Raw genomic sequence first — 26,484 nt, forward strand, 5'->3', positions numbered from 1 at the left:
GAAATTATTGTGAAAGGCATATGTAAATCTGAGAGCAAATTGTACATCTCTTAGTGAAAAAAAACGTAGTTTAGAGTAATCAGTTCCATGTTTTTTCCATATTTTTATGAAACTGCTCCCTACTGGCTACATGACTGGTGCTGTTTTCAGCCGTGCCCTGGGAACACAGGGAAGAGCTGGTGATGGTGGTACCCACAAAAATTGCCCTTAGCAATTCCTGCTCTAAGGAATGTGATCAGAGATGATCAATAGATCAATTTTCATACTTTTCCCTGACTGCCCTTTTGCATTTTGGTACTATTACTGGTTTATATCAAGGATACAAATCAACCAGATATGACAAAACTGAGCTATTTTATATGACTGCTTCCCTTAGCACCCAGACTTCGATGATGGTTGTGTGTCTGTCAGCAGGCTGTATCCAGCACTACACTGCATTCCTCTGGTAAAACCCAGGCTCCTGATGCTTAACACTGACATCTAGCTGATAGTGGCCCACAGCAGGAGTAGTTTCATCTGAAAGGTAATTCTCCCAGGGGATAGCTGCCTGATTTAAAGAGCCTGTCCCAAATCTGGAGAGATAACGCATGGATATCGATAAGGACACTTCTCAGCCTGGCCCAGGGATGGAATGCCATCTGCACACAGTGAGAACCGAGTTTCCAATTAGTGCGTTTAAAACTTGCCACTGCCAATCAGCAGAGGCCAAGAGCTGTGTGCCTCAGTCACCATCATCTTCAGGTTGGATATTAGAAAAAAAAATTCTTCTCTGGATGAGTGGTGATGCAGTGGAGCAGGATGTCCAGGGAGGTGACACAGTCCCTGTCCCTGAAGGTTTTCAAGAAGCATGTTAGATGTAGTGCTCAGAGACATGGTTAGTGAGCGTGGTGGTGATGGTCAGTGGTTAGACTAGATGGTCTCAGTGGTCTTTTCCAACCATAAAGATTCTATGATTCTATGATTCCATGCACCTGTGAGCCAGCAGTCCCTCAGCCTTTGCCCTGCTCACTCACTGTTCCCCATGTCCTGGTACTGACTGCATGTGTGGGTGCACGGGGAGCACAGGAAGGAGTGATGGGTCTGTGTAAAATACCACAGCCTGTGCCAGGTGCCACGATCAGACTCCAGAAACTCAGCTTTCCCGTGGTGAAACCTTTATGACGTTAGCTGAAACACTGCTTTGCTGCTGGTCGGCTTTCAGACATTTCTCACAGCCATGACTGCGAAGAGAGGAACCCAGCTGAGTCCGAAGCAAGGGTTTCTGAGGGACATGAACTACCTCTGCGACCTCCGAGGAGCGACACGCACCTCAGCTTCAGCTCACCGTTAGCAAGCCCCGCTTTCAGTGCTTTCCTCTGTTATTTCACTGAAGGTACTTGAGACACCGGTGATTTTCTCACACCGCATGACAGAGAACGCCACCGTGCCGATCCGTGCCGGGCAGCCCAGCGCCGGTCCGTCACTGTAGCCAGTCCCCGTCCCCGCCTTCGCCGGGAGCGGCTCGGAGCAATTCCCACGGCAACCCAGGCTCGACCCCCTTCCCAGACCCCGCCTCCCCGTCCCGCCCCTCGGCTCCCGGTAGGAAGCAGTCCGTGTGTAAACTCGACGTGTCCTGGAAGGTGCGTGCCTTTCTGTCCCTCGGCCGCCGAGCACGATGCTGGACCCGTCCTCCAGCGAGGAGGAGTCCGATGAGCTTCTGGACGAAGAGCGGCGGGACGCGCTGCTGGCGGCGGGCGGGGGCTCCTCGCCGCGCTCGCTGCCGCCGCCGCCGCGGGACCCGCGGGGCAGAGAGGGCGGCGTGGGGCGGGCGGCGAGCCCCAGCCCCTCGGTGCTGAGCGAGGGCCGGGAGGAGCAGGAACGGCTGCAACGGGAGGAGCGGGAGAAGCGGCTCCGGCTGCAGCTCTACGTCTTCATCGCCAGGTGCATCGCGCACCCCTTCAACGCCAAGCAGCCCACGGACATGGCCCGCCGGCAGCAGAAGGTGAGCCCGGCCCCGCCGCCCGCCCCGCTCCGCCGCTCCGCCCAGCGCCGCGCTCCGGCCCGCAACAGGTGGCAGCGGGCGGCGGTGCGGGGATCCCCGGCCCGGAGCGGGGCGACCGCGGCGGGAAACTCCGGGAAGTTTGCGGAGCGGCGCGGAAGTCCCCGTGGGGGTCGAGGCGCCCGGGGCCGCTGTGCGGCTGCAGCGGTGCCGCTGTCAGGGCACGGCGCGGGCACAGCCACCGCAGCGCCTCCCGCGCGCCCCAGCCCGAGCGCCCCTGAGCCGCTCCGCTGTCAGTGCGGCCGCGGTGTTGCGGCGGTGCTCCCGCTGAGCGGGGAACTGTTGCGTTTCCTGAATCCTTAAGTGCGGTCTGTATGCACAGAGCCGCTGAACGTTCCGGTTTTGATGAGAGCGGCCTTCTAGCGAGGATTCACCAAATGTGCTCTGTCTCTCCTCCGTCAGAGACTGAGAACGAGCGGCGATGGGGCAGGAATCTGTGCTGTAATGATGCCACTTACTGAGCTACTAAATAGGCAGAATATTTAAAGTTTGGAAACAGAGCATTCAGTTTCCAGGGAACCACTTCAAGCACTCAGTTCTTGAATTGTTTGATCTAAAATCTTTGCATTTCTTTTACTTTCTGCTCAGTTCTGTAACAAAGAAAACAGCAATGAAGTGCCTATGTCACATTTCAGAAGGATATTGGCTGGTCGCCGTCAGAACTCAGTTCCCTTTAGCCTTAGTACTTTTATGTCCCTAAAGCTTGCAAAAAGCAATAGGAAATGTTTGAGGATGGCAGTTATCATGCCTGCTGTAGGTGATTTGTGCTTAGAGAATCCTTTGACAAGTTAATGTGGTGGTAATAATAAGATTATTGCTGGAAGAACATTTTGATTTTATTAAGTTGCAGGTATTTAAACTGCAAAAGCTATTTAAAGACTTTTCATAAGCAGAACGCCAAAGAAAATCCCATAAAATTGGGATTCTGCCTTCCCCAGTGGGATTCCCCACCCCATCACAGTTTGAAGGGATGTCTGCAGGTCACCTCCTGCCCCAACCTAGGTTGACACCAGCACCACAGCAGCTAATCTGTGTCTTTGTCCAGCAGAACCTTGAGAGCCTTCAGAGATGCAGCCCCACAGCCTGGATGTGGCTCGCACTGGTACCCATCGCTCTCTTGCTGATGAGTTCTTTCTCCATCAGCCCCCAAGTCACAACCTGTGGCCATCAGCAGCAGGAAATGCTGAACACTGACTTCTCACTGAGCTTGGTCACTAAATATAAGAACTGCTTTTTAAAATTAACTTCGGTATTAATTATTCTTGTTAATAAGATTCATAATAGGAGATTACTGATGTGCAGCCAATACAGAAATATGATGCTTGTGGCTGTAGCATAGAGCAGGTAACAGATTTATTGACAATTGACTTGGTACCTAAATTAAATGGTACTCTTGCTAATTTCTGCTTTTAAAAGTATTCTGACTTTTGGTTTTATTGTATGTAGGGACTTAGCTGCAAGACTGAGATGCTTTGTATTTGCTGGTTACAAAGCAATGTTCTTAAATAAGACATAAAGAAATTCTCTCTAGGAGTTGTAGTTCTCTCTGGAAGTAATGAAGTATACACAAGCATCTTTCCCCTTATCTGACAATCTGATGAAATACCCAGTGAATCACTGAGAACGAGGTGGCAGAACCAGCCCCTGTGTTTGGGAGTTCAGGACACCCCATCCCGGCTGTGGTTGGCTGTGAGTCCCGTGAAGCAGCCCTCCTTGTGCTGCTCTTCGTGCAGCACTGGGGCTCTGTGTCAGCTTCTCAGACAAGCTGTGCCCTGTGGTAAGACACTACATGACATATGCTAGCTGGAGTCATATTCCATAGGGTACAAGTGCCGTGCTTTTTCCCGAATGAATCTTCTCAGAACCAAGGTGCTGCACAGATTGGGACTCCCTTCATCTCCTGCCCTTCTCCTTCACTCCTGCTGCTTGTGACGTGATGGCCATTCTCTATGATGGGCAGAAGTTCCCATCCTGTGTTACAAGCCATTCAGTGCCATGTATCCCATTTGCTAGCAGTGGCTAAGGGATCCAGGTAGATCCTGTTATGCTCCTGCTCCCAGCCCTGCCTGTCTCTGGTTGGGCACTCTTCTGCTTTTGTACCAGCAGTCTCTCTGATAACCTAAGAATAGTATCCTCCCTGCTTGAGAGCAGAAGTAATTTGTTCTTTCTGCCAGTTCATTTGGCATATTGCTGAGCAAATATTGCAGAATGCCGTTTGCTTCTTTTTCAGTGTGGAACATATTATCCAGTAAGGGAATGAGATGGGATTCACATACCAAATATCCTCACTTGCATTGTAATGTCAGCAAGGAAATGGTTTACAATATGTTTGGCTTCTGATACTCTTGCTTCTGTATCAGATTAAAATGTACCACACAGTATCTCAAAACCATCATCATACTTAATGGGCTGAGTTATACTAATCAACATAAAGAGTTCTAAATGCAGGCAGTGTTTCACTCCTCTTGTCCTTTCTCATCCTTCTTTCTTCAGTGTAAGTAAAATTAGCTCAGCTCTATTTTCATACATAAGATTAGTTTAAAAAACAACAACAACAACTTTAAGAGATCTATAACAATTTACCAGAGTCCATCAACTCTACCAGCTTGTTTTTAATGCCAAATCCAATGCAGCTGAGCCCAAATATAGCTGAAACACATTCTTTGATATCTGACTGTATTCCTTCTGTGATCTATAAGGTATGTGATAGGAATACTCTCTTTTAACCATTCAGAGTTAGTTGGTGACCTACTTTTACCTCATGTCTTGTGTTGTCTGTGAATAGATTTGGTGTATCATGGAAAAAAAAGCTCAATGTGGTTTCTCAAGTTAGCATAGCAGACTTGGCAAAGATGGAGTTAATTCAGCAAGGTATTAATCATGCTCCTAATAACATCTCTTCAGTAGATATTTATGGGCATTTGGCCATGCATTGTCAAGGTTTTTAGAGAAATATTAGTGCATCGATGCATTACATATCATGTTTTCAGCAAGTAAGGCTTGCCTGTCTTTGCTTTAAATAGGCTTTGCCACATCTTTGTAGTTTCTACTTCTTTAAAATGAGTCTTCTAGAATATACTTCAGCGTCTTTCTTTTCTACCACTCCAGTCTTCTTTCTGTTTAGTCCAGCAAAGAGAAGCTGTAGTTAAGTAATGCCATTCCTTCTCCTTTTCCACCCCAGCTGAATGGATCTCAAAGCAGTCAGCAGCCTCCAGTTGTCTTCAGAAATTTAATGGGGTTTAAATGACACAGTGAAGTGTGTTGTCTCTGCAGCTATCTTCAATCAAGGTAAAACTGTGTATGTGAACATAGCACAGAGCCATTGTAGTTTCCACAGAAATAAAGAGGAGGCATTACTTTTGGAGGGACATAGGTATGTACTCAGTTTTATTTAGGGGTTAAAGGCAAGTTCTGCAAGTTACATTTCCTGGAGAAGGAAGTGGTAATGAACTGCTACAATTAACTAACAATAACAAAAAAGTATTCATCCAGTGTGCTTCTTCCTCAAGGTCTTAAAATATACTCCAGTAATCAAGCAGTCACAGCATAGAAATCCAAGAGTGGGAGGGGAATAAAGCTCCTACTCTAAATGAGATTTCCTAATGCATGAAAGGCTTAGTACATCAAAGCTGATCATTCAAGTCTTGCTTTCATAGGTGATAAGTAGCAGAAGTGATTGAGCTGGCTGTTTAGAAATCATAACTCAATGAGGTTTACTTTCTGAATACATGTTGAGCTGTTTTCGCTCCATTTCTTCTCTCCACCTTCTCACCTGTGAGTATGTCATAGAACTGTAGAATCATTTGAGTTGGAAGAGACCCTGAAAGGATCTAGTCCAACTCCTCTGCAATGGACAGGGACATCTACAGCTCCATCAGGTTGCTCAGGGCCCCATCCAGCCTCACTTTGAATGTCTCCAAGGATGGGGCATCCACTACATCTCTGGGCAACCTTTTACAGCATTCAAAACAGTCAACTTCTTGTTAATACTCTAAAGTAGAGTAGTGATATTTAACCAATTACTTTCATCTGGACTTTGAGTTTGTTCTTTCCTGTTTCTTGGGCTCTACCTCTAACTAAGTGGTTACTGATATGTATTCGCTAAATAATTAGCAGGAAAATCACAGAATCATTTAAGCTGGAAGGTGACTCTGCATGTGGCAGGGGGGTTGGAGATTCATGATCGTTGAGGTCCCTTCCAACCCTGGCCATTCTGTGATTCTGTGACCCATAAGGATCATCAAGTCCCAGTCCACGCTCCACAAAAGAATCAGACTATAAGTCTGAGAGTGTTGCCCAAATTCTCAAACTGCAGCAGTTTGACATTGCATCCACTGCCCTGGGCAGCCCGTTCCAGTGCCTGACCACTCTCTGGCGAAGAACTTTTCCTAACCCCCAGCTGCCCTCTCCTGGCACAGCTCCATGCCGTTCCCTCAGGCCGGGTCGCTGTCACACAGAGCAGAGCTCAGCGCTGCCCTCCGCTCCCTGTGAGGAGCTGCAGCCGCCATCAGGCCTCCCCTCAGCTCCTCTGCTCTGCGCTGAGCAAACACAGGAACCTCGGCTGCTCTTATATGTCTTTCCTTCTAGGCCACTTGCTGTCTTTGTAGTCTTCGTTTGGACATTCTCTAATAGCTTTTTGTCTTTTTTTGTACTATGTGACCCAAAACTGTGCACAGTATTCAAGGTGAGGCTGCACCAGTACACCTCAGAGTGGGAAATGGTTGGTTACAGGAGCAGACTTAATTCTTGGACAATTCTGTTCTCAGTGCCTTTATTTCTCCTGTCCCAGGCCTCTCTTGTTCTTGGGTTTAAGCTGGTGATGTGTACTTACTTGCTGATTGGCTGAGCATGTTCTGGGGAGAAAAAGTTGTCTCATGGCTTCTGAGCCTCTTTCATAAGATGCTTTTTTTTTTTCTTCTTCTTTTTTTCTTCCCAGTGCTAAGGTAGCAAGGAGAGTACATCCAAAACCATTTTTACTGGTAATTCTAGATGTGCTTCAGAGAATGAGCATAACAACAAAACTTGGTTATCTGGTCAAAATTCTGCTTGTGAGCTTTTCAGGAAGATGTCTTCCATTCATCTTCTCAACTTCTCTTTTACAAATCTTAAGGTTTTTTTAGAGGAAATCTGTAGTCATTTAAAATCAAGTTTACTTACCTTCCCCCTTTCATAAATACTTTGGTAATACGTTGTCACAATTTATTAAGCAACGTGTATTTTGTTTTCAATCAAATTAGTGTGTTTGGGTAAGTCCTGTCAAAGATCATTAAGATGCTGGCTTTCACAGCTCTATACCTAGTAAGACTTAATTAAGATTATAAGAAACCAGTTCTTTTTACCCCAGTGAGAACTTGCTCCATGGGAAGACAGAATTCCTGTCTGCAATAGGAAGGTTGCTTGCTGTGGATGAATGGGTCAGCTGCAACTGAAGAAATAGTGAAGGCTGGTGAGTGAAACAGCCTTCTGGTTACCAGCACCACTTCAGAAGTGACAAGCCCTCTGAGATGTGATTTAATCCTGATCTGTTCTGGTGCCCAGACAGCTGATGAACGTGGCTTGGCCAAAGCTGGGCAGTGTGTGGGGAAAACAAGTCTTTGGTAAGTGGCTGCATAATGAATGAGTATATAGGGACAGGATACAGACCTCATTTTATAATGCTGAAAAATTAATCAGTCTCTTCTTTTGCTTACTTTTTTTGTTTCCCCTGCCAATTTTAGCTGTAGATTTCTTTCAAATATTAGATTTCTTGATCACTTAAGGGATAGCTTTTAGTTTTTCTTTTCTGAATGAGTGATCTCAGGTTGCTGAGTTCTTTCTGTCACTCACATGGCTTGACAAGTGTGTTAACTCTATTAAGAAATACCTACTTAAACTCCTCGAGAAAGACTACTTATTAGTTTTTCTACAGGGAAGCTGGCAGAATGAGTTGGAGAAATCCACTGACTGCTGCCATCTCTGCAGGAATGGTAAAAGGGAACTGGCTGGTCTGGCTGCCTGGCAGTTCTTGACTTGTTATTCTTGACTTATATTTTGTGCATCTGAACTGTTGGTAATTGGTGACAGAGAAGCAGAAACAACAAATCTGCTGTTCTTGTCCTTACAGTTTTCTCTGATGCCATCTGAGAAACATATTCATTGCTGCTGTAGAGGAATAAAGCTGGTAAAAATATTATTTTTACCCTCCAAACCATATTGCTTTCCCTGCATCTGGATAAAGGCAGTATGTCACAATATAATTACCACATACTTGTCTTTAACTGGAGAATACTGCCAGCACAGAAAATACTTATTGCTTGCCAATAGACTATTTGCTGAATGAAGTATTTCTTATAAAAGCAGATTTGCCATTCCCCTTCCCCTTCCTGCATTCGTACGATTTCTGGTACATTTCATGCTCTGGGGCACAACTCACCAGCCACATCACCATTTGCTTACTAATTAGACTTATTTCCTGTCTGGCTTTGCACCATTTCTTCTTAATATTGGTGAATGCCATCCTGAAGTTGTTTTCTGTAAATATTCTTTTGCATTTTAAATGTATCTCTGTGTACGTGTCATACTTTCCTATTTTGCTTCTTTTTTATGTGTAGATTTCTATTGCTTTGCTAGCTCGACACGTCTCTGTTTCCTACTGCTTCTCTTTTATTTGTGTGCTGGCTGGAAGTGGAAAGCTAACAGCTCAGGGACAGCACTTGCTCCCCGTTTATCCACCCAGGAGGCGGCTGTGCAGCCAGGCAGGATGTGCTTCCCTCAGCAAAGGTGCGTGGCTCTCCTCTCCCAGTTGAGGGGCTTGGGTTAGGGTGCTGGTCTTTGTGCCTTGACTTTGGTTCTGTGTTTAGCTGTACTGAGCCCCAGTTAATATATTGCTCTATCCAAAGTGGGTGCCAACCTCTCAAATTTCTTTAACTTTTGAATCTATTCATCTCATTTTCATACAGTTTTTTTGGTGCAAAAATTGCAAAGATGCCGACTGGATTTATTTTCCAGCTTACTCCTCCTGCTGCCCACTGATGGCTGTGGCACGCTCAGCACTGGAAATGACTTGTTTTTCAGCTGCTCAGCATCTGCTGAACTCTCATTCCCTTTGCCTGGTGACTACCTCCAAAGCCTGCTTCTGCCTGGAAGTGCTGGCACTACACTGAAAGCAGCCAGCTCTTCCGAGCTGCAGTTTATTCCCACAGGTTTTGGAATAGCAGCTGTGAAAAGTCAGTTTTCAGTTTGTTGCTGTGTGGGGGAAACTGAGCAGCAGGAGAGGCAGAGCATTCGTATGTGGGTACCAGGCTGCATCAGCTTAGGTTTGTGTTTTTAAGGTTATTTTCACAGCCCTAAGCACTGAAGGCTTTTTACTTATTTATTTTTTTTTCTTTAAGGTTCTCTAGAAGTTGATGGTTCTTTATAAGAGAATTTGTTTCTGGTTCTTATTTTGTCAAGGAGATAAAATATATACCTCTCTTCAGGCATGGTTACTGTATGAGTAAGTTTAAGAATGTTCTTGAGTGCTCTTCCTGTCAGGGAGAAGGAAAGCATTAATTAACAACACTGTGAAGAATGGGCAGACCTTCAGCGAGCACTTTGTAAAATCCATGACCTGAAGAAAAAAATACTAGGAAAAGAGAAGGTGATTGAAGAAGAATCTTCTTCCAGTTCTGTTTCCATTTTTATTTGCACGAAATTAAATAAATAAAAAGAATCAATCTCCAAGCAGCCTGTGCCGCATATTTATTTTGCTAGGTGTGCTGAGGAGCAGACCCAGTTTTGCTCATATATTCCTTTATTTATTCCTGAATTATGTATTCTGAGGCCTTGTTGCAGGGTATGGGCAGCTGTTTCTCCTACAAAAGTGCTCTAGGAATGTTTTGCCATTCCAACTGCTTAATATATGCATTAGTGCTAAAATATTTATGTTGACCAGTTTATTTTGATCTACTTATGGATGGAGTATAAGCAAGGAAAAGAAATAAAAGGAGTAGTTATTTGGTAGAGATCTGATATTAAATCATTGCAGCACTCTGTTCCCCTCACTCTCCCTTCCTTCCTGCATTATCAATAAAGGCAGAGGACTTTTCAGTCCCTTACCAGTAGGAACTGAAGTGCAACAAATAGTGATATTGTTTGGAGACTGAAATTTCAAACTCCATCAGAAATTTTCATCTGGGTCTTGTAATCTTCAGCTCACATCTGCTGAGCAGAATAGGAATATGTTTGCCTGAGTGGGCACTCAGGTTCACCTTGTGATGACTTAGCACCAAATGCAATAGCATTCCAGTAACCACATGCATGGTTTATAAATGTAGGTTCAATGCGTACTAGTACATGGTTGATGAAATAATTATGAGCATTTTAGCATAAATATTAGAATGTGTACCACACAATAATTTCATTTATGTGTTTGTTTTCCTTCTCAGCACAATTCGGCTCCCAAATGGAATGGCTTTAATAGCATCGCTTGAGATTTTTAAGGTCCATTTCTCAAGTTGTCTGTCTTTTCCATCCTAGTTTTTAGGTACCATTCCTTAAATGGACTTTTTCCATAACTATGAATATTTGAAAATGATTAACCATGTTTTGTATGTATGAAACCTATGTTCTACCACTTGGAACTTCTTTTTTAAAGCCATTTTAGAAAAGTAATCTGGAAACTGAGTTCTAGTGAGATATGGATATATACATAGATATATTTTGTTTGTGTTTCTGCAGATGAAATAAATTAAGAATGCCATTCTTACCTGCATAAGATGTGGGGAATTTTGGTAGTAGAATTTGTTGTTATGGCTTCTTTCTAAAGCACAAGGAAGGGCAGCAATACCCTGGAATAGAACTCGCTATTACCCATCGTATTTCCTTGGTCTTCCTCAAAGTTGGAACAGTTGGATTCTGACAGTCTTTCTATTGTTTTTATATGATGTTTCCTGTCTACAGACAGCAAGCTCTAAGAATTAGTATTGTTTATTTAAAGTGGCAACAAACTATTCAGATTTTCACTAAACCACTTGCTATTTAATGTGTTCTGTGTATTTAAAATCTAATATATCAAGAACACATTAATTTGCTAACTACAGTTTTTAGTCTGGGATGAGTTTCAAGAGGTCACAGAGATGTGATAAAACCCGTAAGCTGGCAGAAGCCTCCTTACCTGACCCTCTTGCTGTATTATAAGCTGTATCTATTACAAGTGCACTTAATTACGTGAAGCATCACACAAGGGAAGGAGGCTGCACAGGCTGGCAGAGTTCTTCTGATAGTCTAAAAAAATAAAGTCCATGTCTCACCCTGATCTCTGTGTTTTGCCAATCCTTGCTAACTGATTTTGAGCTGATGTACATGATGACTGTCCAGTAGCTGTGAAAGAATGCCCCAGTGAGGTGAGTGGATTTCTTAAAAAATAAAACTGCCCCTGGAGGTAATGCTTCATTGGTAATGGCATCAGTGCCCACATCAACATTTCAGCCCAGGTCAATAGCACGCATTAAAGTCTCTCTCTTTGTCCCCATTCAGAGTTGGATTTAGAGCACGCAGGCGTGACTGTGGGCAAAGCTAAACAGTTGCATTCTGGAGCATGTCCAGTTCTTGAAACCAGACTAATGATGGTCTTGAGGTAAAGATGCCTGAAATGGATTTAGGGTGAAGTTAAGTCCCCTGCATCAGCTTTTGCTCTGCAGATGCACTCTTCTTTTGTCGCACCACTCACTAGCGTGGAGCTGACTTTGGAGAGTCAGAAAGACTGAGAAATACAGCAGCTAGTACAAAGTCAGGAGAGATAACTGGAACCTAAAGGAGCAAAACCGGTCTCCTTTCTGAACCAGTAAAGCAGGGCCGAATATGCAATACAAACGTAAAAACTGTTGAAGTAACAAAGTAATACAGTCTTGCTGTGCCTGAAGTTAATTAGGGGCAATAAGCTGCCCCTAATTATTGAAAGTGTGGGATTCTCAGCAAAGCTGCCTGGGATACTAATTAAAAGAGCTGATTATAAGAAATGGAATGCATAATTAATGACTGGGAAATGATTTTCAAGAATATCTTCAGACAGCAAATAAAGTGCCCTTGGAAAATGTTGCGACACTGTGAGCCATCCACTGAATCTAATCCACCAGACCTGAACTGATTTGCAGGAGGTTGTTATGCTTATGCTTTCTAGTGCTGAGGTGGGGATTAATGGAGGCAGAATGACAGATAGAAGAGTTTTTCCATTTTAATATCAAATACTCTTTGTTATGTTTGTTGTTTTTTTTTTTTAATTTAATGTGTGACTTCCATGGAACTTATTTATGAAATGTGCTGACATACTGTATTTCTTTCTAATAGTTGCCTTTGCAATAGTCTTCTGCTGTCACAACTGAGCAAGTTTTTAATGCTTGGAGGGGACCTTTTGGATAGAATTATCTCTGTTTTGATTGTTAGCATGTGTATATGTGGCAACTGCTTGCTTTCCAGTGAATGGGCCACCAAATGGGCTGTAGCTTCCCTTTTCCAAGATCTTGAAAAAATAGCAGTCTGAAAACTGTAAATACTGTGTTTAAAAAGCAAAAACAAAAAAAGGAAGACTTCTTTCTTGGGGAGAAACAATCTAGCCAAAGTAACGAGTTTTTACAAATTTTAAGCAGTTATTTAAAGGAACTAATCAGGGGTTAAGTTTCATTCAGGCACCGTTTGGGCATTTCTGCCTAATTGAGTGCTCTTTAATTTATATCCTGAAATGTTGTAAATAGCCCTGTTCCTCAATTACTTTGACGTGTTTATAGAAATTTAGACAAAGCTATAATAGGTTGGGAGCTGCACAGAACCCTGCATGTGATTTCCTGTGCCACTTCCAAGCATCTGCCAGGGTCTGAGGCTGAGGAGCCCAGGCTTAAGATGAAATGCCTGCATCCTCTGTCCTGTCCCCTTCTTGTCGGTAGCAAAATGCTTCTGAGCAGGATCCCTTTGGTTGTGTGAGGTTGTGTTATAACTCTGGGTACATTCAGATAGTGGAAAGAGGGGAATGATGAGCTTGTGTACGCCCACAGAAAGAAAATCTATGGATACTGTCGTGAGGAGTGGGGAATTAGTGCTTCATGGCATATTACTGCCTAATCTGTTTTACAGCAATTAAGCTCTATACCAAATAAAAGTCATTGAATATTGCTGTTTTTTCAGAAATATCTTTTTCCATTTATTGTTGTAAAACCTGCTAATTGCTATTTATTTTTCTAGGCCTTCTCCTCCTCCTACTGCCACCACCAGATACATACTTCTGTCTTGGCTCAGTCTGGCAGCTGTCTCATATAGAATGAAACTCCTAAACCTCATGATAGGGAAGCAAATATGTTCTTATGGCTTTTGCTAACAGTGCAGGTTTTATTTTTTTTTATTAATATTGAGCTTTCAGGATTGATCGGATTCCTTGGGGCTAGCTCAGTGTGTCCTGCTGAATAAAGTACACTGAATTTCTACTCTTCTGTTTCTACTCTTAGGTCTTGCAAACATAAGACTTAAATATCATATTTGTTGTTGTATTTGAGTACAGATTTGTACCATGGCTGCAGGAACTTGCTGTGGGTCAAAACATGGCATATGTCTCCTAGTGTGAAAGATACTTTTTGTAACTCGGTTCAATTTATATTTTTTTCTACAGTGGGGAAAAAAGTACTTCCAATAGGAAAACAACTTTTCTAATTTTTCTATTAATAATAATAATAGCAAAAGCCAACAAAACCATCGTACTGCTGATCTGCACAGCTAGCTCTCTTGTTTTTCCTATGTTGACTTCAATGAGCAAGTAGCAGAGCTGTCACAAGCTGCTTTTTGGAGGAAAAAAATGTTTAGTGGTGATGTGGTTACAGTAGAACAGCTTCTTCATATCAGTGATCACAATTGCAGTGACAGTGCTAATAAGATAAACGGGGTGGGTAATGCGTACTGATTATAATAGCAGGAGAGTTGTGTAGATTGAGAGATTCTGTAAAGAGCTGTGAGATGCTGAAACTCGGAGCAATACAGATGGTCAGCAATGCAAATCCATTTCTACCTGTGATGCTGGGGAGACTGGAAAATAGAAAGAATTACGTATTAACATCATAAACATCAAAGTTTCTCTTTCAGAAAGGATGAAGGATTCAGAGTGGGAGACCAGATCATTTTGTCAACGAAGTGAACCCATCCGTGGATGGCATACGCATATGCCAGTATGTGTTTAAGGCAGAGGTTAGAATATTTATTTATTACAGCCATGTTTAAATAAAGAGCAGAACCTAAGGCACTACCAAAATATGTTTATGAGTTGCTTGCTATTTCTAAGCCTAATAAGAAAATTAAAAATTGTAGCAATTTATTGGGCTCTTCTTTTTATACAGCAAGTAAACAAGTATGTCCATTGGTACAGATGGGTGAGAAAGACCAGAATGGACTAGACTAACATTTTTAAAGAGGAGATGGATGCAGGAGATTTGCTAAGAGGTGTCAAACATGCAGTTATGTTGGTGCTGGCTGAGTTACGGACACAGATTCTGAAGTGGCAGCTGCTGAGCCAATTACATGTATATTTGCAAATTGTGTGCACATAACCCATGGCTGGGGAAAGTGAAAATCTAACAGAAGTTCTGCTGAGCCCTTGTGTATGTGTGACTCTAAATTCCATCCCCGTCCTGGCAGCACAGCTCCCACGCTGGCTGTTTTTTCCAGCACAGTGTTCTTATCTGCTGTGCTTGCTAGTGCCTGCCAGCCTTGAATTTCAATATCAGATTTCAAATCAGAAGACTTAAATATGATGTTCCTGTTCTCTCTGTCACAACAAGTATGGAAATACTGTGTTTATAGTGCAGTCCTTGCAGTCCTGAAGAACTCTGCAGCTACCTTTCCTGAGGCCTGCTGTTTCTCCTTTAACACTTACCCTAACATTTTTATTGATTATAATTTTTTTTTCACCCATATGGCAGAATCTTAGCTGCTTCATTGTTGTCTAGATAAAAACTGTGGTACTCTTTAAGCCAGAAAACAAGTGTAAAAAGCAAATAAATTACTTGATTTTTATCATCTTTTAAGTCATAGAATGGTGTAGATTTTTGAAAGGACCTTAAAGATCCCCCCCGTTCCGACTCCCTTGTCATGGATAGGGCTGCCGCCCACCAGCTCAGCTGCCCAGAGTCCCATCTAACCTGTCTTGAATGTCTCCAGAGATGGAGCATCCACAAACTTCTCTGGGCAACCTGTTCAGTAACTGTAGCAAGTTCATGAATACGTGGGACTAGACCTTCTCAATCTAGGTCAGATACGGAAACATCATCTCTGTTTCCCTTTCCTGAGTTGGCTGCACTCCTTTGAATATAGAGACCTGCTGCCCTCCTTTGGAAGCAACTCTCAGGCTCTGTACCTGAAGAAACTCCAAATCACCTCATTCAGATTTCCCAATGCTTCAGTTCTGATGACTGACCTGTGAAACTCTTCTCAGCTCCTTGGTGTGGAGAATAAACTCTCACTTTTCAATTTCCAGGCTAAAGAGATCTTTCTGACAAAATACATACTGCTGAGAAGGGAATTCAAATTCAATAGCCATGCATATCAGCAAGCTCTCAAAATAATTAAGTGCAGCAATGATAAAGAACAAAGACTATTCAGTGGTAACAATCTGTATGCATTCTGTCCGAGCATTGCTGTGGGCCTTTGTTTTAATTTGTTTTTAGCCAGACTGCAATCTGAAGTTCCTTCCGAGCTCCAGGTTATGGAATCAGCTTCTGAGAAGGCAGCTCTGGCGCTCTGCCATGGCCCTGTTTGGCAGCTGCAGAGCAGTGTGGCAGACATCTGGTGGGTCAAGCAATTCGCTGGCTGTGGGAGGCTGAGCGGTCAGGGTGTGCAGCACACTGCCATACTTGTGCGTTCTCATTGTACTCTTGCATATGGCTTGAATGCTCTTAGCAGACAGCATTTGGAATGAGGAAATTATGCCACAGCTTTTTGAATTAGTTTTGCAGTGTATTTGAGTCAGTGTCTTTGTATTCACACCCACTAACATTTTTTTTTTTACTTGACAAAAGATGCTTCCTTCTTAACTTCCTTTCACAACTTTGAGGCTGAATAGAGTACAACAGCATGTGACTTCTGTGTCATCTTTTATACTGCTTGTAGTAATTCAAGTATATGTAATAATAATTCAGCATCTCCTGATGTTGGAAAGTTCCAGGAAGGCCTGTCTGCCTTACTCCTACTCAGCACTTCTAAGGAATGACAATTTTTGGGAAAGTTGGTACAAAGAGTGTGCCATAAATTAATGTGATGGTCAGTCATTATTTCTGTGCTTCTTGGGACTGGTGCTCACTACTGTGCTGGGGACCAAGTGAATCACTTGGAAACTCTAATTCCCATTCCTGTGAGGCTTGCTCGCACAAAGTCAGGCAAACCTTATTTCAGACTCCTTAACTATACTGGATTTTACCAAACAGCATGCTCACCTTTTGTTTTGAGGCTGTGTTGTCTGTGCCAGAGGCAAGAAATGCTTTAGAAGGGGCAGAAGAAACTTCTCATCTTAATTTGGTAGTCTTTGTGAAAATGAAGGACCAGGAGCTCTGCCTACTCTGATTTCTGTATACTTCAGCCCTTCATTATTATACCCTTGGATAGCCTTCATGTTTTGCACAAAGTATAGGTCCTCTACTCTCACTTTGCCAATAACAGAAATATTGAAAGTTGATTTTATCTGAATCTGGGAAAGGAAATTGCATCTCTAGACAAGGAGCACCCCTCAATTCTCTATGCTACAGCTGCATAAGCACAGCTCCATTCCTCTGGCACGTTCCTAATCGATGTGCTGTTTTTTCCTCTGACAGTGGGAGAGATGGAGATCAGGAATCCTGTTCTTTTGCTTTTGGTTAGATACATAAATTACTAGCACAGTGTGTACTGAGTCATCTTACACAGCTTTTTCGAGATAAAAGATAGGAATTTACTGACAACTTTAATGAGAAAGGCTTGTGTTGAGGATCTAGTGATGGTGGCATGGCCCTTCCTGGTGATCCAAGAGGGAAGGATTCTTGATAATTCTATATGACAAAGTTAATCCTTTTTTTTTTTTTTTTTCTCTCCAAAACTGAACTGCTACTGTTATAAAAAAAATCTTTTTAAAGCGAAACAAAACTAAAAAACAACCTCTAGATTATTCAGTGTTTTGGAAAGGGAGAAAAAAAATGCAGGTTTTCCACTCCTACTAGTTTTTTAAAGCCTTCAGACACCGAGGGTTTGGCTGGGTGCCTCACTTAAGTTAGCTCAGTATCAGCTTTGAGCGGCATCTGGAGACACTGCACTTCTTAAAGCTCATGGCTCTGCTCTCGAGCAGAAAGCTGTGGTTCAGTTGTCTCCTTGACCTTTGGGGTGAGTTTGTCTCAAGGTAAGGTAGGGTTTCTTCTGCTGGATGAACTTCAGTGATACAGGAACTGAAGACAGATAATAGATTCTAAACATAAACTGTGGTCTACCATTTGTTTTCATTGGATTAGAGAGGGTCCCAGGATGCTGGAAGGAGGAAGCTGTGGCTTCCCCTCCCCAGCTGGTGTTTAAGTGTACTGGAGGAACTGACACTTCCACTCACCCTTAACCTGAGAGAGACAGTAGTTGGTTGCTTTTTTTTTGTTACTGGAGGTTACCAGAGTGTGCTAACAGGACCTAAAAACCTGCCAGTGTGGGTTTTGTCCTTGCTGCCCTCTCGTGTTCCTGTTTTGTTGTGGTGCTGAGGTGAAGTACCAGTCTCCTTCCCTGGGCTCCCTGATAGCGCTCACCATACCTGAGAGAACATGGAGAGCTGCGAGGGGGTACGGGGGGGCTTTGCACCAAGCTCTAGCTCAGACTGGTGGGCCTTTGTACCTCCTGTTCCTGAATGTCCATTCTGGACTGCTTTGTTGTGATCTGTGTAGGGAAGTGTCTCTGTTCTCCCCTGGACCTGGATTTTACGTCCTTTGAGTGAGTAGTTCCCCCGCTGGCTCATTCTTGTTCTGTCTCTGAGCGCAGGTGTTGTTAGCAGAGAAGGCTGGGAGGCTTTCAGCCAGCTTCTTTGCGTTGTTTCTTTCAGACAACTGATGTTATCTTGTCAGCCTTCATGTTATTTAATGTGTGTGCTGTCCTCGAACTGCTTAACCTCTTCCCATTTATGCACTTGCAGTGCCCTTCACAGGCCCTGGCCTTCAGGGAAAAGGAGCCACCTTCCAGCCCCCAGGGGAGCTTTTTTCATTTCAGCAGGTTTTTGCACAAGTATATACTCTATGAATGTATTGTGGAGTTGTAACTAAGCATTTGCAGAGAGTAATAGCTTCAAGGCTATTTTTTTTTCTTTTTCTTAAGAAGGGAACAAAAAATGGTCACACCGCTAAGCTCTAATTACCGTAGCTTCAGAGAGACCTGCCTGATTTGCCTTTTGAGCTCTGCACTGTCAGATACGTTTTGATCAAATGTGTTCCTGCTAGCTCTCAGTCGTTAGCATTCAGTCTAAGTTAGTCACCAGTGAATTATGGTCTGTGATATGGTCCAGTTCCCATTGGTCTAGTTCTTTCTCTCTTTATTGATTTCCATTCTTGTTTTCGTTATTGCCCTGGTCTCTCACTGCGTGTTTCCAAGTGCTTTTATTTTATAGCTTTTCAGAATGAATATCCATGAGTCATGATTTGAAATAAAATGCTAATAATGATATTATGTAATGCTTTGAAATAAATATTTCTGAGATCGTTCCATAGACTTTTTAAGTAGTAGACTTTAAGAAAAACGTTACCACTTTGCAATAATAAGGCATTTAAAGAAGAAAAAAAAATCCTTTACAAAAATGGCTAAATAGCATTGTAATCTCTGTCCCCTGGGGAGGGAGAAGAAGACAGATTCCTGTTTTTATCAAATGTCTGAATTTCAGTTGCTATTTAGTTCCTAGTAGTCAGGAGAAGCATATCATGGCATGGCAACCATTGTATTAAAATAGATGCAAAAATAAGCAGGAATATGGACTATTATGATATTTAAAAGTTCATTACTATAAAGCATAGGAATATATAGCAGGATGAGTTTTTTTTTCTTGTAAGATTGTGCTTTCGTTTCAATACCAACCACTTCTGTGGGACAGTGATGTTCTTAACCTCATGGGATTGGTGAGTACAGAGTGTTGTACCCGCGTGATGTCCCACTGATGTATTGTGGTGGCTGTCAACTGGTGGGTCTACATTCCTGAGTTTGTTTGGAACTTCTCCTTGTCTCCTCCTATTTCACTGGTTTGCTCTTCTGTGGAAGTGGTAATTTTAAAGACATCCTCATGAAAATAGGGAGTGCTTATGGTAAAAATTCATTCACTTTATCTTGCTTTTCTTTACAGCAGCCATCTTGAAACTAAATTAGATTATGGGATGCAGCTGCAGTCTTTCATGATATGCTCTGTAGCAGTGCAACTCCCATTCTTACTCCTGATTTTTAATGAAGTAATAGAGATAATTTAATCTGAATGTTATGATTTTGTTAATTGGTTTCTAAGAGGAAAGGCTTCTCAGCTGTGCTTGATATCATTGAGGAATAGCAAATCAGGCAGCAGATAACTTACTGGAGTTGCTGAGTAAAACTTTTCTTCAAAATGAAACAACAACAGAAAACAAAATAACTCATGGATACAAATTCTACAGGAGGAGTAAACTGTCTTTTATTATTCATATCTCACAATGTTTTCCTGTTTTTACTAATTTTTTTTGCAATAGCATTGGTACATCAGACCTTTTACAGTTTTGTTCACTTGGTTAGCATATTTTAAAGCAGTTTTGCTTGTCCAATTTATTCTCAGTAATATGCATCAACATGAAGCACCTTGTGTGGACAGAAGCCTTCTGCTTGCTCTGCAGCATGTGCTGGGAGGATGGATGTGGGGTTCTGTCCAGCCTGTTACTATGGGCCAGGCAGTAGGACAGGAATATTAGAGAGAGAGATTTAGGACCAAAAGAATTTATCTTTTTTTCTAAACTAACCATATTTTTAATCGATATCATAACATGTCTTAAGGCCCTTGAACTGTTTGGTTAAAGGTCTAAACTTATCATTTCTATTTATTACATAATTAAATTTTTATTTGCGACAAATTACTTGCAGTTTATAGTCAGGTTCTTCTGAAGAAGCTGGTGCTAGTCTTTGTACTAGCTAGGCAGAGCTCTAAATTGTTTCAGTCTGAAGCAGGGTAGAAATGCTTCTAATCCCTCTGGTATTGTGGTTGAAAGCAAATAAGAAGATCTTAAGTTTTAAGCAGTTCTATGAGATTCTTTAAAGGGCATCTATCAACTAAATAGAAGATGTAGAGGAAAACAGGTTGAAGTTGTGAGAACGTGATCCTCAGTAGTAATGGAAACAAGAGGTTTTGGAGCTGTATGCAGGATGGTGATTCACTAATTTAACTTCTGGAAAATGTACAGAGTCTTGTTTTCTTAAATGTCATTACAAGAGGAGAGCAATGTCATTGGGAAAAGTTGGAGGTTTGTCAGCTGTGTCTGAAGGGTCAGTAATCCTTCGCCAGAAAATTATTGTTTGGTGAAACTTGATCTGATTGCTCTGTGAGCACAAGGCCCTTTTGAGATTGAAGTTCATAATTCTACTCCTGTTTCCACAGGTGGCATGGGGAAAAGTGCCAGGTGTGAAGCCAGAGCTTCCCTCTTGGGGTGAGTGAGCAAAAGAGCAGGTTAAGCATTAGCAGAGGCATTCATATGTGGCGTAAAGGCAGCCAGATGAAAGAGCAAACAATTTATTTATTTATTTATTTATTTATTGAAGGAAAAACAGTTTGGATTTTCCCTGAATGGCAGCGATGAACACCTCGATACCCTTACTTGAACGTTTTGACATAAGAGAAAGTTTGGGAAGGATGAGCACAGGAAAATTGTCAACTACTGGGCATCATTGTGCAGAACTTATGAGTTTAACGTGGCTGGTATCATGCTTCCTACTCTTAAGTATTTTTGCCTCTTCCCTCCTAAGTGAATGAACTGTTCTCACAACAGTGACTCTGAAGGTTGGACACAGTTTAAAAAGAGTCCTTTTTTAATTATTATTTTCCTTCTGCTTTGAGTATACTCACTTAGCCAATTCAGTATGAGTTACAAGACAGGTGGAGGATGGGAGCCTACTATATGTGGCTGTAAAGCTAAAAAGCAATATTAGAGAAGGGACACGCATTTGAAAGACTTTGATAATTTGAATAGTGACATCAGGCATTAGTTGTCTGAATCAAAACTTTCTTTATTTGACTTTAAAATGCCTGTTGAGTTAATACACAGCAAAGCAGTTACTAATTGGCTTGTGGCATAAGAGCAGCAGGATAATCTGGAAGTAATGAAAGGACTTCAGTGTCTCTTGAGTGAGGCCATACTGCTGTGAATGAGAATGACTGCACTGAAAATTAGGCATGTGGCAATAGCAGCCCACAGCCAGATTCTAAAAAGCTATTTATGTATTTATTTATTTCAGCCTGTCTAGAAACAGGCATTCTTTCTGACTGCTGTCAAAAATGGACAGGCTGCAAATTTATCCTCATCAAATATATTCATGAAACTGGCTGAGAGGGAATTGATTTATTTTTTTTTTCCCCTAGGTGTGTTCTTCTTGAAAGAGGAACTGTACTGTTCTTGTGTTTATACACGTGGGTGGAGAAGAAAAATACTTGGCTTTAAACCAGGCACCTCATAGAGGGTGTGAATTTGTTCTTTAACATGTGACTCAGGGACTCCATTGTATTGTGCCTATATAAACAAGATAGTAATCAGTCATATTTTAGATTCTTTTGGTAGCAGGTGTTCAAAGAAGAAATATGGTGTGTTTAACTGTGCAAAAAGTGCCTGTAAAACCATGCAGCTGGTTGTTAATGTTAGGAATTTAGAATAAATATGTGCTGTGTCCATAGTTCAGAAAGTCAACAGAAATGGAATCTAAATAAAGGGAAGAAATTCCCATGTCAAAAGGTGAGGTGGCTTTTATAGAAGGCTTTCAGAATTGTAGGTTGATCTATTTTTCCATTGTTTGATATGGTTAATGATTAAATAATCCATGAAATACAGTTATGAAAAGCTTCAATTTTTGGCTTACACAATATACTTTCTAAAATGAGGGAGGCATTGATCTTTAAGTATCACTACCCATAATTGTGTTTCTTTCCCCCCTCCTCCCCCCTGCAAATATGTTGTGAACATGCCCATTTCATGATACCAGAAACACTTGGTATTTTGGATAATGATACACTCCACTTTCAGAGCATCCAGTGTGATGCTGCACCAAGATGATGTATGTGTGCATCCCTCACTTTCCACGTCAGCCTCTCTAGTGACTGTACAACTTTTGTGCCCTTCATGTTACAAATTGGCCAGTGTTCCTTATGCTACCATGCACGGCAACTACCTTTCTGGTAAAATTTGCAGGGAATATGCTTACTTACTGCAAATTAGAAAGCTATCATACATTTGGATTATTTCTCTTACTTGAGGCATGAAAAGGCTTTATTACTTCTCAAGTGCTGTAATATTAAAGTGGGAGGTACACTGTCATGGATTTAACCAGTGTTTCAGGGCAGAGTTAGCAGGTTGTAATGTTTTTATGTAGCTGGAGACATTGGTCTGCTCGCGTAAGAAGAAAATCATGGGGAGTGGTGGCTCAGTAAGACATTTGGGTGCTTGCTTGGGCTCTCATAGTGGTGATCTGGTTTGAGAGGCTAGAGTGAGTCAGTTCGCATATAAGGTCATCCACTAATTTGGGCCATTTATAAGGTGTTTGCTCTAGAATGGTGACTTACACGGCTATGATGACTGCATGGGTAAGAACTCCTGTGATGCTCTCAAAAGGGAGGGCGTTTGTTGAGCACCTCCAAGATTGGAGGCTTGGTGACCTTTCCAGACACTGGGAGTTTGACCACTCACATATGAAAAACACTTTTTCCAAACATCTAGAAAGGAATTTCCCGTGATGAGTTCCCCACTATGGATGCAGATGAGGCATAACTGTGCAGGTCTACGCCCAGCGGGAAGTCCTTAGCTGGCGTGTGATGGCTGTGACCCGGGGCATGATAAGCATGAAATACTTCAAGGCCTGAAGTTTGATGGCATAGAGTTCTGTCTAAAATTAATACTACTTCACTCTAATGTGCTTGATTAATAAAGAGAAATAATCTGTCAGTTAACCAAATACGCTTCCTGTAATACAAATAATAGAAAATGCATACATTTGATTAAGCATGGATATATTTATTTTGTAGCTTTTTTTGTGTTTAATGTAGATGATTAGCTGTCCCACTTAATTTTTTTCCATACTTCTACCTTCATTACACCTCTTACAACTGGCTATGTAATATTTAAAGAAAAGAACAACTGTATTGTTTTTGTTATTGTATTAAAATATATTAAACTTCAATTAGTGAAATACATTTCAAATGTTATATAAACAATTTATTGATAAACTCAAATATTGTTAGGTAAATGAACTCCAAATTGTGTTATATGTTCTCCAGAAAGAGGGCCTTATTCAGTTAATTGCTAGCTTAACGGCTTTTTGCTGTTGTTGCTATTTGTTCTTTTAATGTATATTGCCCACCTGTTCCTCTTTTTTTAGCGCTTCAGAAATGATGTTACGTAGAAGAAGTATTCTCTCATGATGAGTTTCCCGCTTCCTTTTTTTCCTCCTGATTGATTTAGTGTCACAGAAAAGGTACTTTTCCCTAAAAGCATCTGTCTGTAGAAAAGTGGATACTGCAGTGGCTCTGTTAGGTCTTGGGCAGTATCAGTCTGTCCAGTTCTCAGCATTATAAAATCAGTTTTTAGAAGGCTGTACTGCTTGTTCTGCCTGTGTGAATTCATTCTTTTGATAAACAGAATCTCATTCTTCATATTATTTGTTTGCTTTCTGCCTTCTCAAGGGTATTAATCTTATTTTCAGTCATTCTCCTGAGAGGAAATCTTTTCAGGGTAGTTCGCTGCCTCTGAAACCTTTTATAATAACTTTGTGCTATAGCTTCTATTGCTTCACAACATGCTTTGGTATGTTTGTCTTTAAAACAAGAACAGAAGCTCCACTTCCTTTTTGCAATTTTTAAAAGCAAACTTTCTTGGGATGTGGGCTTTTGAAAATTAAACTTGGAAGTTTCAAGTTTTATTTCAAAGGAAGACATAATGCCTTTATGAGAGTGCTTTGCTTCCTTGTAAACTTTGACTTCTTACACATCAGATACGATACCTTGGGGAATCAGTGTTTTGTTCAAAGAAATGGACGTGAGCATTATAACGAATTCTAATACCAGGAAAGATTGTGAGATGGGATTTCTGCATTTCAATAGCATTAGAGCAGTATTGGCATTAAAAACTTCATCATTTTTTATAGCTGTCTGTTTTGTTTTGAGCTGGTTGGCTCATGAAGCCTGACTGGATTACCAGGAGTCTTGAAATGTTGTGAGAAAGTCGCCGGTAAAAGTGAATTCATTAATTAATGTAGCTGAAGCAATTGAGAAAAGATTAAAATACAAAGCTAAGCAACATACTGCCACTAAAGAACAGGCTCTGTAGGACGCAAAAAGATGATGGAATTCAACATTTTAGCAATCAGTGCTTTATAAAAGCCATGTTATTTTGTTGTAGATTATTCCTTCCGTGGCCTACTTTGGTCTGTTATGCTCATACTTCTGTGGAGCTCACAAGTTCTTTTTCCCTTTCTGCTCTGGCATTCTGTTCATTTGTATCACTCCATGGGATGCTGTAATAGGGATGTTCCCTTCTGGTATCTCTGGGCAGAAATGCTTTTGAAAGTTTTTGTGTCAAGTTCTTGACGTATTTATCCCTGTGTTCATAGAAAGCTGTCTTCTGCTGTGGCATCTCAATTAAGTTAGCTGAGGTCATGTAGCTTTTGTAATTTAAATTATGCAGCTTATTTTTTCCCTTTAATTATTGTATGTTTATCTTTTTTTTTTTTTTTTTTTTACCACTGCTGTTGTAAGTTAGTCAACTTGACAAGCTTATTTTGGTACCTCAGTACCTCAGTGTAAGATGTTTACTTTGCTGAAGAACTGAAAAGTCAAATCTTAAATGCTCATGTTTGTGAAGACTTAAGCCATATTCATTTTTTGTTTGGTTGGTTGTTTGTTTTAACTAACAAACCCTAATGTTATCCACAGATTGTAGTTGGAAAAAAATCTTTCCCTTCAGTAATTTCTTTTAAACTGCCTGGGATATGGGAAAAAGTCATTTTGACACTAGATTTCATATCTCTCCATGTCTGTTTTTGACAGAGCCTTTTATTGGCTTCAGTTTAGCTGGAATATAAACTGCAGCAGTGATACTGCCAGGGTATATTCACAGCCTGGTGCCTGGGAATGGGGACTGCCTCCAGTTCTGCAGGATCCTGTGGTTTTCTTATGGAAACCAGCAATCAGACTTCACCTGCAGCAGGAATGAGTTACAGCTCCATTCACTTGAGCTCTAGCTGCTAACAACAGTCTATCTTCAGCACAGGGACACTTTTACTTAAAGGAGGCTCTTATGAAGTGGGAACAAGCACAGAATGGCATAATGTAGCATTTCTGTTGATTTCTCTTTTTGTTTGCTGCAAATCTCATGTTTAAAAGTAACGTCCTTCTAAGATTTGGTACTCAAGAATTTTCAAGAGCTCTCCCATCAGCATTGCTACTTGTCTCTTAAGAGTAGAGTTGCTTTCATTGTGCTGCCTAGTAATGTGCTGTACAAAATCTTTGCTATCAAATAGTTCATTTAGGTTAGGGATGGAAAAGAATGAGCTGTTTCAGAGGGATAAACGAAAGTATTGTGGACATGTAGTCTCTCAAAGAACTGCTGGTCGTAATACCGTGGTCTAGAGCGCTTCAGACTGTGGGGAAAGCTAACATGACTTAAAACACAGGAGCAAAATTAGTAATAGATAAATTAATGTTCATTGGAGTCCAGGCTCACATCAGGTCTGAATGCTAGTGAAAAAACAGCTGAGAACTTTTATGAAAGGTTGCAACTAAGAAGACGACATTGCTGGTAGACACAGTCCTATGGATGATGTCTGAGAACTTAATTAGAAATTAGGAAAGGTGTTCTTGGTGATCTTAATTGTGGTCATGGGAACCCTGGCATGGAAAAAGAGTCTTTACTGGAGTAGGGCAGAATTGAGAGGATGGAAAAAGGTTTTGGGAATGGGTGCAGGATGAGGCTTTTATAGGCACAGAAGAGAAGAGTGAAGGCTTTTATTTAGCTGGCTGTTCAAAGGCCAGGATCCTTGTCACAGATGTCTTTCAGGAAATTGGTGAAGGAGCTGCTAAACTTGAATCTCTTCGTTTTGAGCTCTTTCCTCTTTTTTTTTTTTTTTTTTTAGCCACCTTGACCTCTCTTTTTCCTTTGTATGACTATAGGGGCAAAATAAATGACTTTGAAAGCACAGTAAGCTTCTTTAAGAAAGGTATTAAGGAGCTGAAACTTTTTGGTGTTGCAGTCTTTCCGCTTGGA

The 26,484-nt window shown here is 41.5% G+C and overlaps 1 protein-coding gene across 5 annotated transcripts in view; it reads left to right on the forward strand.

The window, feature by feature from the left end:
- Positions 1-1,567: 1,567 nt before the first annotated feature.
- The window catches only part of CADPS2 (calcium dependent secretion activator 2), a 299,293-nt gene continuing 274,376 nt past the window's right edge, over positions 1,568-26,484 (forward strand). For all 5 annotated transcript variants that reach the window (XM_042872622.1, XM_042872623.1, XM_042872625.1 and 2 more), the window contains exon 1: positions 1,568-1,981. In XM_042872622.1, the coding sequence (XP_042728556.1) occupies positions 1,655-1,981 (327 nt within the window). In that variant the 5' untranslated portion in view covers positions 1,568-1,654. The remainder of the gene's footprint in view (positions 1,982-26,484) is intronic.

Source organism: Lagopus leucura, unplaced genomic scaffold, assembly GCF_019238085.1.
Source record: "Lagopus leucura isolate 7727_CA_CO unplaced genomic scaffold, USGS_WTPT01 Super-Scaffold_100008, whole genome shotgun sequence".
Taxonomy (NCBI): Eukaryota; Metazoa; Chordata; class Aves; order Galliformes; family Phasianidae; genus Lagopus; species Lagopus leucura.